Here is a 13290-nt window from a genome sequence, read left to right on the forward strand (position 1 = left end):
CACTAACTGCATAAATCAACATATTGCCAAACTTTCAAACAAATATCCAAACATTCTTATTATAGGAGATTTTAACTACCCAGATATCATCTGGCAAAATCCAAAACAGCCTATTACAAATTCCTCTAAATCAATTAAATTTACTGAAAATATTCGCGATTCTTTTTTAACCCAACATATTTCAAATGCAACACACATCAGACAAAATCAAAATCCTTCTACAATTGACCTCTTATTTACTTCTGATGAAAACATGATCTCCTTTTTAACTCATCTAGCACCCATTGGCAAAAGTCATCATCAACTACTCTACTTTGTTGTATCGATTGAATCTATTATAAATTTACCACAATACCATACAAAGCATTTATACACAAAAGGGAACTATGACAAAATTAATGAAGACCTTGCAAATATTAAACTCTGTCCAACATCCAACTCAGACCAACTATGGAGTATCTTTTTCAATAAACTTAAAACTACTATCAACAATAATATCCCAAAATCTAACTTTAATAATAAAAAACGCTCAAAGTGGATTGACTTTCAAATAATCAACGAACTTAACTTTAAACGAGAGAAATATCGTCAATATATATTGAACAGAAATGAAGAAACATATAATGAGTACCGCATTTCACGAAACAAAGCAAAAACTGCGTGCAGAAAAGCAATTATTGAATTTGAAAAAAAACTGGCGAGAGACATAGACCAAAATCCAAAAGCATTTTACTCGTATGTCAAATCAAAAAGAAAAACAAAGAAGCATTCCCTGACATCCAATACAATAATATTGTTGCAACTACTGATCTAGATAAAGCTCATCTATTCAATATTTGTTTTGCTGATACTTTTTCAAACAAAAAAATAACAGCAACACCACCATTTAACCTAACATATAAAAATGTAAATCCACTAACAAACAATATTGATCTAAGTCCGGAAAATATCGAAACATACCTCAAAAGTCTAAACTCATCTAAATCACCAGGCCCTGATGCATTACACCCAATAATATTTAAGAAAACTTGCTTTCAAATGTCTAAACATCTATCTACTATTTTTAACAAAGTACTTGAGAGTGGATCAATACCCCAAATATGGAAAGACGCAACAATTACACCCATATTCAAAAAAGGAGACAGATCAAAAGCACTTAATTATAGACCTATCAGTATAACTTGTACTTAAATAAAAATCTTTGAAAAAATTATAAAAAATCATATTATGACACACCTGATTAAAAATAACTTATTAAGTCCACACCAATATGGATTTCGTTCAGATCATTCCTGCTTAACTAACCTTTTAACTGTAATTAATTATTGGACGTCATCAATTGATAATAATATTCCCATCGACAACATTTATCTTGATTTTGAAAAAGCCTTTGACAAAGTTCCACATAAATTTCTTATTTCGAAACTTAAAGCTTATGGTATAAATGGATCAATACTATATTGGATTAAAAACTTTTTGAAAAACCGTAGACAAAGAGTTGTTGTTAATGGAAATTATTCAAACTGGGTACCCATTAAAAGTGGAGTTCCCCAAGGCTCCGTCCTTTCAGCTTTACTTTTTATTATATATGTCAACGATATCCCTGAAGTAATCAAATCAAAAGCTGCTCTTTTTGCTGACGATACCAAAATCTTCCGTTCTATTGAAAATACTCAATCTGCGCAAGAATTACAAAATGACATCGACGCTCTTGTTACATGGTCTCAAAAATGGGGAATGAAATTTAACATTGATAAATGTTCTGTAATGCACTTAGGAAACAACAACAAATCCCATACTTATAATATGCATGATCCAGAAAAAAATATAAGAGTAAACATTAAAACCACAAATTGCGAACGAGATTTAGGTGTTCACATAGATTCGAACTTATTATTTTCCAAACACACAACTATTCAAGTCAACAAAGCCACACAAATAATAGGAATAATAAAAAGAACATTTACATCATATCCAGACTTATTATCCTTCAAAAAACTATTTTCAGTACTAGTCCGCCCTCACCTAGAATACTGTGGATCAATCTGTAACCCTGGACTTCTCAAAGACAAACGGCAACTAGAAAATGTGTTAAGAAGAGCTTCGAAACGAATCAATGGATTACAGGATCTACCGTATGAACAAAGATTGTTGGCATTAAATATGACAACTGTAAAATACAGGCTACTTCGTGCAGACCTAATCAACGTCTACAAATGGTGCAAAAACAACAATAGTGACAGAAGTCTTTTTGAAATAGATAGTAAATTTATTACTCGTGGTCATATATATAAACTAAAAAAACAATCTTCGCGATTAAATTTACGTATGAAATTTTTTTCTCTAAGAATAATAAATAAATGGAACTCTCTTCCTAATCACATTGTATCAGCGTTATCTTTAAAAACGTTTAAACTGCTTCTAGACAATCATCTAAAAAATGAATGGCTTCTCTATGACTAATCCACATTTTATTTTCTATTAATTATACAAACTCTGTAATTGTCAAGTATTATATAATTAGGTTGACAGGCAGTTTATGCCTACACAATTTATTGTAAAACCTTAATTTAAAAAAAAAAAAAAAAAAATATCAATCAATGTCATGCACCATACATAATATCATGTCATAATTAATAAAAATTATTAGTGGATTTGAAGATATTTTACCCATAGAAAGCAATATGTACAAAAAGTCTACAAATTACTTCACAAAATAGAAGGGAGAGGCAGGGGTTAGCGATTTTGTGACGTTTTAATGTAGGGGAAAAGGTATTCAGTTTTGTAACGCAACATTTTTTTTTTAATTTTAAAACGAGAACATTTTTTCGACTAATTGAGAGTGCTTAGCCTAAAACATAGACTCTTAATTGATGTACACTGGATTGCGGCTATTCCATTTAACTTAAATTGAAATCAAATTTTAAAATTGAAATCAAATTTTAGTTAATTAATGTAGGTTCCGCAATGGCTTTATAAGTCAAAATATCGGCTATAGCCGATATATCATCGATGGAAAATATTTAATATTAACATAATTTTTGAATAAAAATAATGATATAATAATTATTAAACAACAATAATAGTTTAAACGAATTAGCATTAAATATTATAATGTTAATATAATCTGCATCGCGACACTAACTTAATAATAAAGAAGTTATTTAAATTATAAATTGATCAAAAATTATATATATTTACATATCAAAAATTATATATATTTTCAGAGGTTATTTTTCCGTTTAGTCACTGTTAATTTATAGAGCTTTATATCGAACTATAAAAGTGCAAAAAAAAATGTATACCTATTTAAGCCAACCGATGTATGTAACTAGACTGCGACAACGACGATATCAGTTAATTAATGTACCCAATGGTTACTATTATTCTACGATACTTTAAAAAATTTAAATAATAAATAAATATAGCTAAATCTAAACAACAATAATAGTTAAAACATATAAAACAACTTTCAAATTCAAAATAAAATTTCAATAATTTGCTCTCTTAATTAGGAGAGTTTGACCTTCACCCTTATCAGCTGCGCCTCAAATCATGCTAGTTTAATCATTCACTCACGGTTAGATGTGTGAATGATTTATAGCTGACTGAAGAAAGCCACTCATATGGGGTGAGCGTACGCATCAAGGTAATGTGTGATGCAAATTTTGAAATCTTTTAATTTTGTCCGCGGAAAATAATTTAATTTGAATGTTTCAAATTAAATGAAATTTTGACATTAACGTGTAATAATAACAACACCTGGAAAATGAGAACCACAGCATATAACTGGATAAAATTTGGAGCAAATGTAGCCAATACTAAAATCGAATTCATTGGTTGCAGTTCTTTAAATATCCTTATTGTTCAGATCAGTTTTGCAGCGTAAAAACCTTTCCTTGTACTCTGGTTGATTATTGTTTCGTTTATATATTGAACAACGTTTATAAAAATCTTTATGAGCAGGTTTGACAGTTTATTTACTATAGGATACCAAGATCCTTTGCGACTGATGAAATCTTTGATATGGTAGAAACGGTATGAATTATGTTACGCTTGCACCAGTTATCATTAAGTAACATCTTTTGAAATTTTTATAAAAATTCTAAAGCTTTTACAACTAAATTGAAACTTTTAAATACTTTAATTATGTAAAAAATGTTGAGAGCCAAGTTGTGACCGAGTTTGTATCATAAATTTGCTGGAGCTCATCCACGTTTTTGAGAAGCATATTCCATTCATTTTTCTCTAACTGGTTCCCATAATACAAGCTCAGTTAAATGTGGAGAGCAGATTTGGCAAGAAACATGGAGATACAAGATACTTAAAAACCACAAGTTATGTTTGCAACTTTTTGGTCTTGTATAGATGGCATATATAACCTACTCGGAAAGCAGTAAGCTGTATTAACTATATTTTAGACGGAGAATGCATAGCAACTTTTGATTTTTAATATGAATCTTTGCTTCATTTGACATTGTGGCAAGAAAGTTTGGTGGTTCACAGGCTAAATCTAACTTTACTTTATCAAACTCTACCTTTTACAAAACTTAATCTGAATTCATATTGGGAAACAATCTTTTTAGCACACTTCCAAATTTTATGAAATAAAAACTATTAAAATCAAGATAATATTTATTTGAATTACAAGGAAACAATTCTTCAATAAATTCTTGAATTATCAAAAACAACCTCTGACTCAAACCTCTCACTCAAAGGACTGGCAAAGACAAAAGAGTTAAGAGATTCTTGTTCAATGCAAATGGAGTTAAACTAATTTTGGCTTGCAAAAAGTTGCAAATGTAGTTTATGGTTTTCTAACCCATTCAAGTATGCATCCTAGTACATAGTGTGACTTCAAATCCAAGTGTCTTTCCAAATCTGGAAACTTGTAAACAATGAACTTAACCAATTCTAGCCTCGAGTCTTTTCAGCAATATGGTGGGATTGTTGCTAATGCAAAGCTTTTCGGCAATTTAATTCAAAGCTAATCTTCAACGGGCTTAATAATGTTCTGATTTTGGAAATCATCCCACAAATTGAGTTGCATCTCTTCTTAGGAGTTGTCTATCATCTTCTCAAGATCCTTAAAACTGCTTGGGTAGAGGCTGTTAAGTGGCAAACTGCTCCTCATATTTAACTGAACCTATATCTATTAAAAAAATTTCTAGAAATGTAGAAATGATTTATTGAGCTAAACCATTTCTTAATTTTAAATCACTAAAAGGTTTATTTACTTTGCTGTCCCAAGATTTAGTTAAAACGGCAAGCCTTCTTGTCAAAACCAGCGTTCCAACCTTTATTCTAAAACTTTTAGCAAATGATATTTCTTCAGTACTTTATTAACTATTTAATCTCTCATTCGCTACTGGTATATTCCCTAATATATTAAAAACTGCATCTGTTAAACCAATTCATAAAAAGGACTCAAAACTTGACTTCAATAACAAAAGACCAATATCATTATTATCAAATATCAGCAAAATTCTTGAAAAATTAACGTATTCTCGTATCAATCACACTCTTGATAGTATAAGTGTCTCTAGAGCCGTCAGTTTGGATTTCGTTTAAAACACTTTACTCCCCCTGCACTTATTAGCATTACTGAAATGATTCGTGGTGCGATTGATAGTGGTTCTTTTGCTTGTGGCGTCTTTATTAATCTCAAAAAAAAATTTGATACAGTTGACCATAAGATTTTAATTGAAAAATCGTATCACTATGGTATACGGGGTATCGTTAATGAATGGTTTCATCTTATAATTAAAATCGTACTCAGTTTATCTCGATTCATGGGTTTCAATCCACAAGTAAAGTAATTAAGTATGGTGTCCCACAGGGCTCTATTCTAGGGCCTTCACTGTTTTTAATATATACTAAAAATCTGCCTCACTCTATAAATACTTCGATCATTACGCTGACGACACTATTGTTCTATGAATAAATAAATCACTTGCGCAGCTTTTTAAAAAAGGTAATTCAGATCTCCATCATTTGTGTCTTGCTTAAATAGTAACCGTCTTTCTCTAAATATCAATAAAACTGAATTTATTATTTTTCACCCACCAAAAAAAAGATTGATAGTAATAATGTTAAGATTAGAATTAAAGGTAAAAGATTTTTTCCATCTAAATATATAAAATACTTTGGGGTTTTTCTTGACAAAAATCTATCATGGTACTATCAGCTAAGTCAATTAAATAAAAAACTCTCACGTGCCAATAGTACTTTGTCATTAATTCGACACTATGTTCATCAACATATTCCAATATTAATTTACTATTCCTTGATCTCCTCACATCTAAGTTATTGTTGCACTGTTTGGGGTCAAAAAGCTAGTTTTCTGTTACATCGTATAAACAATTTACAACGCACTTCCATAAGAATTATGACATTTTCTCCTTTACTATCTAATATTGAAAATAGGTTTTCTGAATTAAAAATTCTAAAATTTCAAGACCTTGTAAAGCTTTATAATTGTTTTTTTGTGTTTGATTTTCTTCAAAATTTTATTTCATCACCAAATTTGTTCAATGATTTTTATTAAAACAAGTGACACACAAAAATATTACACTCAAAATACTGAAAATTTTAACTTGAATACTTCCTTTTTTAACACTATCAAATATGGCAAGCTCTCCATAAAACATTAATGTATTTCTCGCTAGAACCAAATAATACCATTTATAAAAAAAAGATTTTAACTAAATACTCTTTTATTACCAATATTTTTCTCCTCAATCGAAACCAAATTAAGAAATTTTTATTTGACAATATGTTTAATGAATATTAATTTTATCTTTTACTATTATTGCTTTTTTTATAATATAAAAAATATATTTTATAAAAATATTTATAATACTGTATTTATAAAACTATTTATATTACTGTATTTATAAAACTATTATTACTTTTTTTTTATACTGTCTTTTTTAACTCAACAAATATTACTATTATTATTAATTTACCTTTGTTTTATAAATCTTTTTTTTAGTAAGGTGTCACTCCATTGACTAGTTTTAACTATATGAGTGACACCTAACCTTATTTATGTGAGTTTATAAAATACTATTGTAAATTTTCATATTTTATGGTTAAAAAACTTATTTTAAGATATTGCAAATAAAAAGAAAACCACTATTGATCGATTTAAAAATGAATCTAAACGATTGTTCGTATTTATGGATCTCTCTATGCTAGATTTTAAATGTTTCTTTAAATTAAAGTAAAGCTCTAATAAAAATCAAGATAACTTAAAATAAATTCTTTTAAAATAATGTTATTATCACAACCCACCATTACAAAGTTTATGAATGATATTACTCCCTCAATATAAATATATGTATATATTTCTTTGTTTGATCTTTTTTTTTTTATTACAAGTATATAATCGTTTTTTTGCAACTGCAGCTGCCTTCTTTTTCTTTTTTCAACTGCAGATAATGTAAGGATTTTAGCAATTACTAATTACTACTTTGTATATTTGCGCCAATATAATATGATATTTATAAATCACAATTTTATAAAAATGGCGCTCGGTGATAAGACAGAATTATGTCTTCTTCTTGCTTCAGCCATTACTTATTTTGTTGCATATATATGAAAATTGTATTTATTGTAGAAAGCGAAATAAACATATTTAAAAATATATTTGTATAATGTGTGTCAGTTTGAGGAAAATAATTGTAGGATTAGATTATTTAAAAACAGCCAAGGTTTCTCCTATTTTTACAATTGGTGATTGCAACCAATGTTATAAACTTTCTCGATTTTTCCTTTAATTTTTTTTTCTAAATTTTTAAAGAAAATTTTATATAGCGTAATTTAGAATCATCTTATTTCTAAAAACGTACTATATCCCAATCAATAGTGACTGAACTCCCAAACAAACACGGTCGAATATAGTCGAGCACACTAGTTTAGCCGAATAAGGAAACTTGTGTGCACTCGAGATAACTTGGCGTCATATTTAATACTGCTATAAAGTTCACATTCGAATATATTTAACGTCATATTTTATACTGTTGTAATGTTCACATTCAAATATTTTTTAGGATTGAAAGTAATTCTATAAAAACCTAAACAAAAATTTTTAAAAAGTGGTTCAAAAATGCATTTTCTTTAAAAAATTTTATTATGTCAGCTTATTTTAAAAAAATGAGTAATAAGGGAAGTAAAAACTTTACTTAACAAAACTCGCCAAACTTTGAATTAATCGCAATATCGTTAAATCTTTTGAAAATTTGCAATGTAAGTTGCGAGTTTTCAAAGATTTATCAAATGTTTTTGATACAACTGATCATAAAATTCTACTTGAAAAAATTGAATATTATGGAATTAAAGTTATGTTGGGTTACATTATGGAATTAAAGTTATGGAATTAAAGTTATGGAATTAAAGTTATGGAATTAAAGTTATGAATTAAAGTTATGCAGACAAGAACAGATTGTTTATTGCTATTCAATCAATCTATTTAACATATTTGATATAACCTGTGGGGTTCCCTAGGTCTCAAATTTCTAAACGGCATTCGCCCAATAAGGGACATTAAAGGAGGCGTGAACTTCCTGGTTAAATGTTTTTCGGCGGTGCTATGTAATAAGACCTTAACAACTAAAAGTAATACATTGACGTATTAACGTTAAAAACTTTTCCAAGGAATTTGCTGATTACCGTACGTTTTTCCTAGCAACAGAATTATTGAATTGTTAAGTCGATACAAATCAGGTCCAATGTAAATTAGCTACAAATTTAAAATTTAATAATTTCCTTATTTGTTTGACTTCTTGAACAGTTGGATTCATTTTGTATTCTTAGTCTTTTCAAAATACTAATACCTATAAATGGTTAGTATCTTTATTTAATTTTTTCTTTAATAATTAATGTAAAGTAAAGTTAGTGTTTAATTAAATATTAAAGAAAAGTATCCTGTTTTAAGTCTAGCTCTGATGAAAGATATGCATTTATTGCAGAATGGTATGATGTTAATGCAGCCTTGATAAGAAATTATCATTTTCTTTACTATCAAAATGACTCTACAATCGAAATGGTGTGTTTTAAATAATATGCTTTTCATTTTCTACAATATTCGTTTTTTAATTTATATGTTGTATGCATTCATACTGCATAAATACAAACATACATACATACATACATACATACATACATACATACATACATACATACATACATACATACATACATACATACATGCATGCATGCATGCATGTATGTATGTATGTATGTATGAATGCATGTATGTATGTATGTATGTATGTACGTATGTATGTATGTATGTATGTATGTATGTATGTATGTATGTATGTATGTATGTATGTATGTATGTATGTATGTATGTATGTATGTATGTATGTATGTATGTATGTATGTATGTACGTATGTATGTATGTGTGTATGTATTTGTGTATGTACGTATGCATAAATTATTCATTCTTATAATATATAAATATATTTATAAGCTAGATATATTTTATGATATATTAATTTTTTTTTTTATTAGTTTGATATACAAAATAAAAGGGTATTTTTAAAGCGTTCAAAGTTTGAAAATTTGTCTGTCAAAGATTTATACATTGGTTCCATTATAAATGTTCATGCTAGACAGGTATGTTATATATTATTAATAGATATCATTAGTGTATATAATTTGTATATACATTTATATAGAAATAATACGTTTAATAAAAAAAGGTTTAATTAAAAGTAAATTGATTAATTTATTAATTAAAGATTGTCATTTTTGTTGTAGTCAATATCTGTTTTGTATCGTTTCTTTTTGCTAATCTAAGCAAAGGTTTTATTACATGAAGCAAAAAAGTTGAAAGCCAAAATCGCAAAGAAACATTCTATAAATAGAAAAATATTCTATTATTCTCTCTCCACCTTCAATAAAATTTAATTTTGTTGAATGTTTCAAACATTATGTTTTTAATATTGGAAACATTTTTTATTATACTAAGGCTTGTTTTTTTTTAGAAAAATAAATTTTCATGTGCATCATTAATTGCATTCTAATGATGATTTTTTATGTGCAACTAAATGTTTTTTATTTTGTTAATTTTGTTTAACAAAGTTAAAAAAAAAATTATTTTTTTAATGAAAAATATTAGAGATTGTGTTATTAATGAATTAAGTGCTTTAAAAAAAAGGTGCTTTAAAATACAACAACAGCATATAAAAAAATAGTACAGTTGCATTTCGAAATATTAAATTGCGAATCTGCTTCTTTTTAATAAGTTTGGTAAATTTATATAATATATTATAAAATATATAAAGTACTGCATATAACTAAGAACATATGTAAAAATATATAAAGTGTTGCATCTAGAAGTTATACTAAAGCATTCAGCTATTTTTTTTCCTTGTTATTGTTTTTTATGATGAGCAGCTAAAATTAACAGATTATGCAGATCAGTTGACTAAAAATAAATTAGAAAAAAGCAGGTCAAGGTAAGTAATTCTTTCATTATCTTTTTTCTTTTACTTTTCTTGAAATTTACAGTTTAAGCTGATTTTAGAGGCTTTTTGCTTTAGAATATAGAAAAAAGTGTAAAGTTTTCATAAAACATAATAAAGTTGTAACTTACATTTTTTGCAGGACATTTGCAATGATAAAGCCTGAAGCGCTTATACATTCTGGTGCAATCATTAGTAGAATTTATGAAGAAAATTTTGTTATTTGTCAAATAAAAAAAGTTCAGTTAACGAGGTTTGTTATATTGGATTCAACTATTTTGACACCATTCTTACATTATAATATCTCATCATGATAGGTCAAAACTAAAGAATATTCTAAAAAAAAATCCATAGAAACATGTAGATTTAATTATTATTTAGAGCATGCAATTTAAGTTAATTACCAACCCGGTGAAAAATGATCTAGCCACTAGCTAGCTATTACTAGCTATTAGCTTAATTTTATTACTAGTTATTATTACTAATAGCTATTCGCTAGTATTATTATTATAACTAGCTGTTTGCTATTATTATTATCAGCCATTCACTATTAATATTAGCTATTAACTAGCTATTTGCTATAAAATACTAAATATAATAAATATAAAATACTATCTATAGATAGTCAATATATACATACCACGGCTGTTTAGCTACTGCTATTATTATATTTATATTATTGTAAATAACTATAACAAAACAACAAATTTGTATCTATAGCTACAAAGCTACATATCAGAGCTTTGAGGCTATCAACATGGTTGTTTTAGATAAAACTACCAAAATGATAAAAATTAAAGGGATCCCAAAGTGCCAAGACAAGTTGTGTTCATATTAAAGAGAATGATAAAAAAAAATGTTTGGGCTGATTTTTGTGAGTAAAACAAAATAATAAATGTATATTAAGAAAAACTAACTTTGTTGTTTTAACTCTATGTTAGCCAAGTCTATGTTAGCCAGTTCCTTTGAAAAATGCGCCACAATCTAAAGACTTTAATTTATTCAAGCACATTTGATTCTAAAGTGTTTTAGTGACATCATTGTAGAATTTTGATAAGAAACTCAAGAATTCTTTTTTTCATCAATTTATAATATTTTTTTTTAATCATAGATTACTAAAGAATTTGTTTAGTTACTTATTATTATATGAAAGTTTTTTTTTCAACATAGATTACTAAAGAATTTTTTTAGTTTTATTTTAACTTATTTTTTTTAGTTATTTTTACAAAGCTCGTATTAAAAATATTATTAATATATTTCAGATATTTTAAACTATTGCTATAAGTTATTTTTGTGTTATATCTATTGTTATTAAATGATTATTATCCTTAATAAAATTTTGTAAAAAAAAATTATTTTGTATTATTTAACTCACAAGTCGCTGACAACGGCTTTTGCTTTTTTTAAATTTTGACCGCAACCCTCTGGTAGCAGCTTTCAAGTATGCATCACAATTTATCTTGTTTTGTACATAAACTTTTATTCATAGACGCATATAATTTGTTTGTTCTTAAGGTTTAATTAGTTCTCTACATAATCAAGAACAATTAAGAGCCATATTGTGTAATTATAAAAAGTTATCACTTGAAAAAGTTAAAAAATCTTGGGTAATCCTTTCCAAAAAAAACTTCTTTAAAATTAGTTTTAAAATAAAGCATTGTTAACACTGTAAAATTTAACTTGTAGAAGTGTAGAAGTATTTAACTTGTAGAAGTGTAGAAGTATTTAACTCAGTAATTACAAAAATTAAAGAATTCAGCAAAGATCTCTAAAAATTTCCTTTACTAAAAATTATTTATCAATTAAAAATTTAAGAGTTTGTAAATTGTCATTTCGATCGGAGAACAAAATCGTCATAGCAATAAATGGCTTAGATAAATTAGAAAAAAAGTTCACATTGTTTACATAAAAAGAAAAAAGATTCAGAATATATAACAAGGTGATCTTTTTTATATATTTATTATATTTAATAGCGTATCATAAAAATCTTAATTTTTTTTGGTTCTTGGGCTTCATTCTTCAAAAAACCATTCTTTTGTTTAGCTTATTATAATTTAAACAAAAGTCATATGATTAATGATAACTGCTTATTTTAAAAAACAAATAAAACAAAAACAAATAACATTTATTAAAAAAAAATTTAAATAATAAAAACAACCTTCATTTACTAAAAATCTTTGGGATAAAATGGGCTTGAATAATTTATAAAGTCTGGAGATTGAGGCATTATTTTAAAGACTTAAAGGAACTGGCTAACATAGAGAGGGCAAGCTTCAAGTAAAACAACAAAGTTTGTTTTTCTTGATATACGTTTAATATTTTGTTTTACTTAAAAAAATTCTGCCCAAACATTTTTTTTTTTCATTTTCTTTAATATGAAAACAACTTGTCTCGACACTTTGGTATCCCTTTAACCACCAGAAAAAATGATAAAAGATTGGTTGATATAGATAGAAATCTGGCTTTGAATTACAATAACGCATGTGTAAAATTTATTTACAAATCTGTCTGCAACTATAGTATATATATATATGATTTTTAATAATAAAAATAATAATAATAATAACAATAATAATAATAGTAACAATAATAATAGTAACAATAATAATAGTATATTATATGGTATAAATATGAATAAGTTATATATGAAAATAGAATGCAAGCCATTGTTAGCTAATCGCTAGCTTTTCTAACTAGCAATCCTTGTAGCCAAATTGGTGTCTTTATTATTACAAGTTGTTGCTAAATAGTTGCTAACTTATGTAGTTAGTGATACTTGTGGCTAAATTGCTATCATTGTCGTTACAAATATCA

At 26.8% G+C, this 13290-nt stretch overlaps 1 protein-coding gene across 2 annotated transcripts in view; it reads left to right on the plus strand.

Annotated features, from left to right (window-relative positions):
- Window positions 1-8667: 8667 nt before the first annotated feature.
- Window positions 8668-13290, plus strand: part of LOC100205304 (nucleoside diphosphate kinase homolog 7) — a 31470-nt gene continuing 26847 nt past the window's right edge. For both annotated transcript variants that reach the window (XM_065789032.1, XM_065789033.1), the window contains exons 1-5: window positions 8668-8846; window positions 8939-9049; window positions 9521-9625; window positions 10409-10470; window positions 10619-10729. In XM_065789032.1, coding sequence (XP_065645104.1) covers window positions 8844-8846; window positions 8939-9049; window positions 9521-9625; window positions 10409-10470; window positions 10619-10729 — 392 coding nt within the window. In that variant the 5' untranslated portion in view covers window positions 8668-8843. The remainder of the gene's footprint in view (window positions 8847-8938; window positions 9050-9520; window positions 9626-10408; window positions 10471-10618; window positions 10730-13290) is intronic.

The sequence above is a fragment of the Hydra vulgaris genome, chromosome 01, assembly GCF_038396675.1.
Source record: "Hydra vulgaris chromosome 01, alternate assembly HydraT2T_AEP".
NCBI lineage: Eukaryota > Metazoa > Cnidaria > Hydrozoa > Anthoathecata > Hydridae > Hydra > Hydra vulgaris.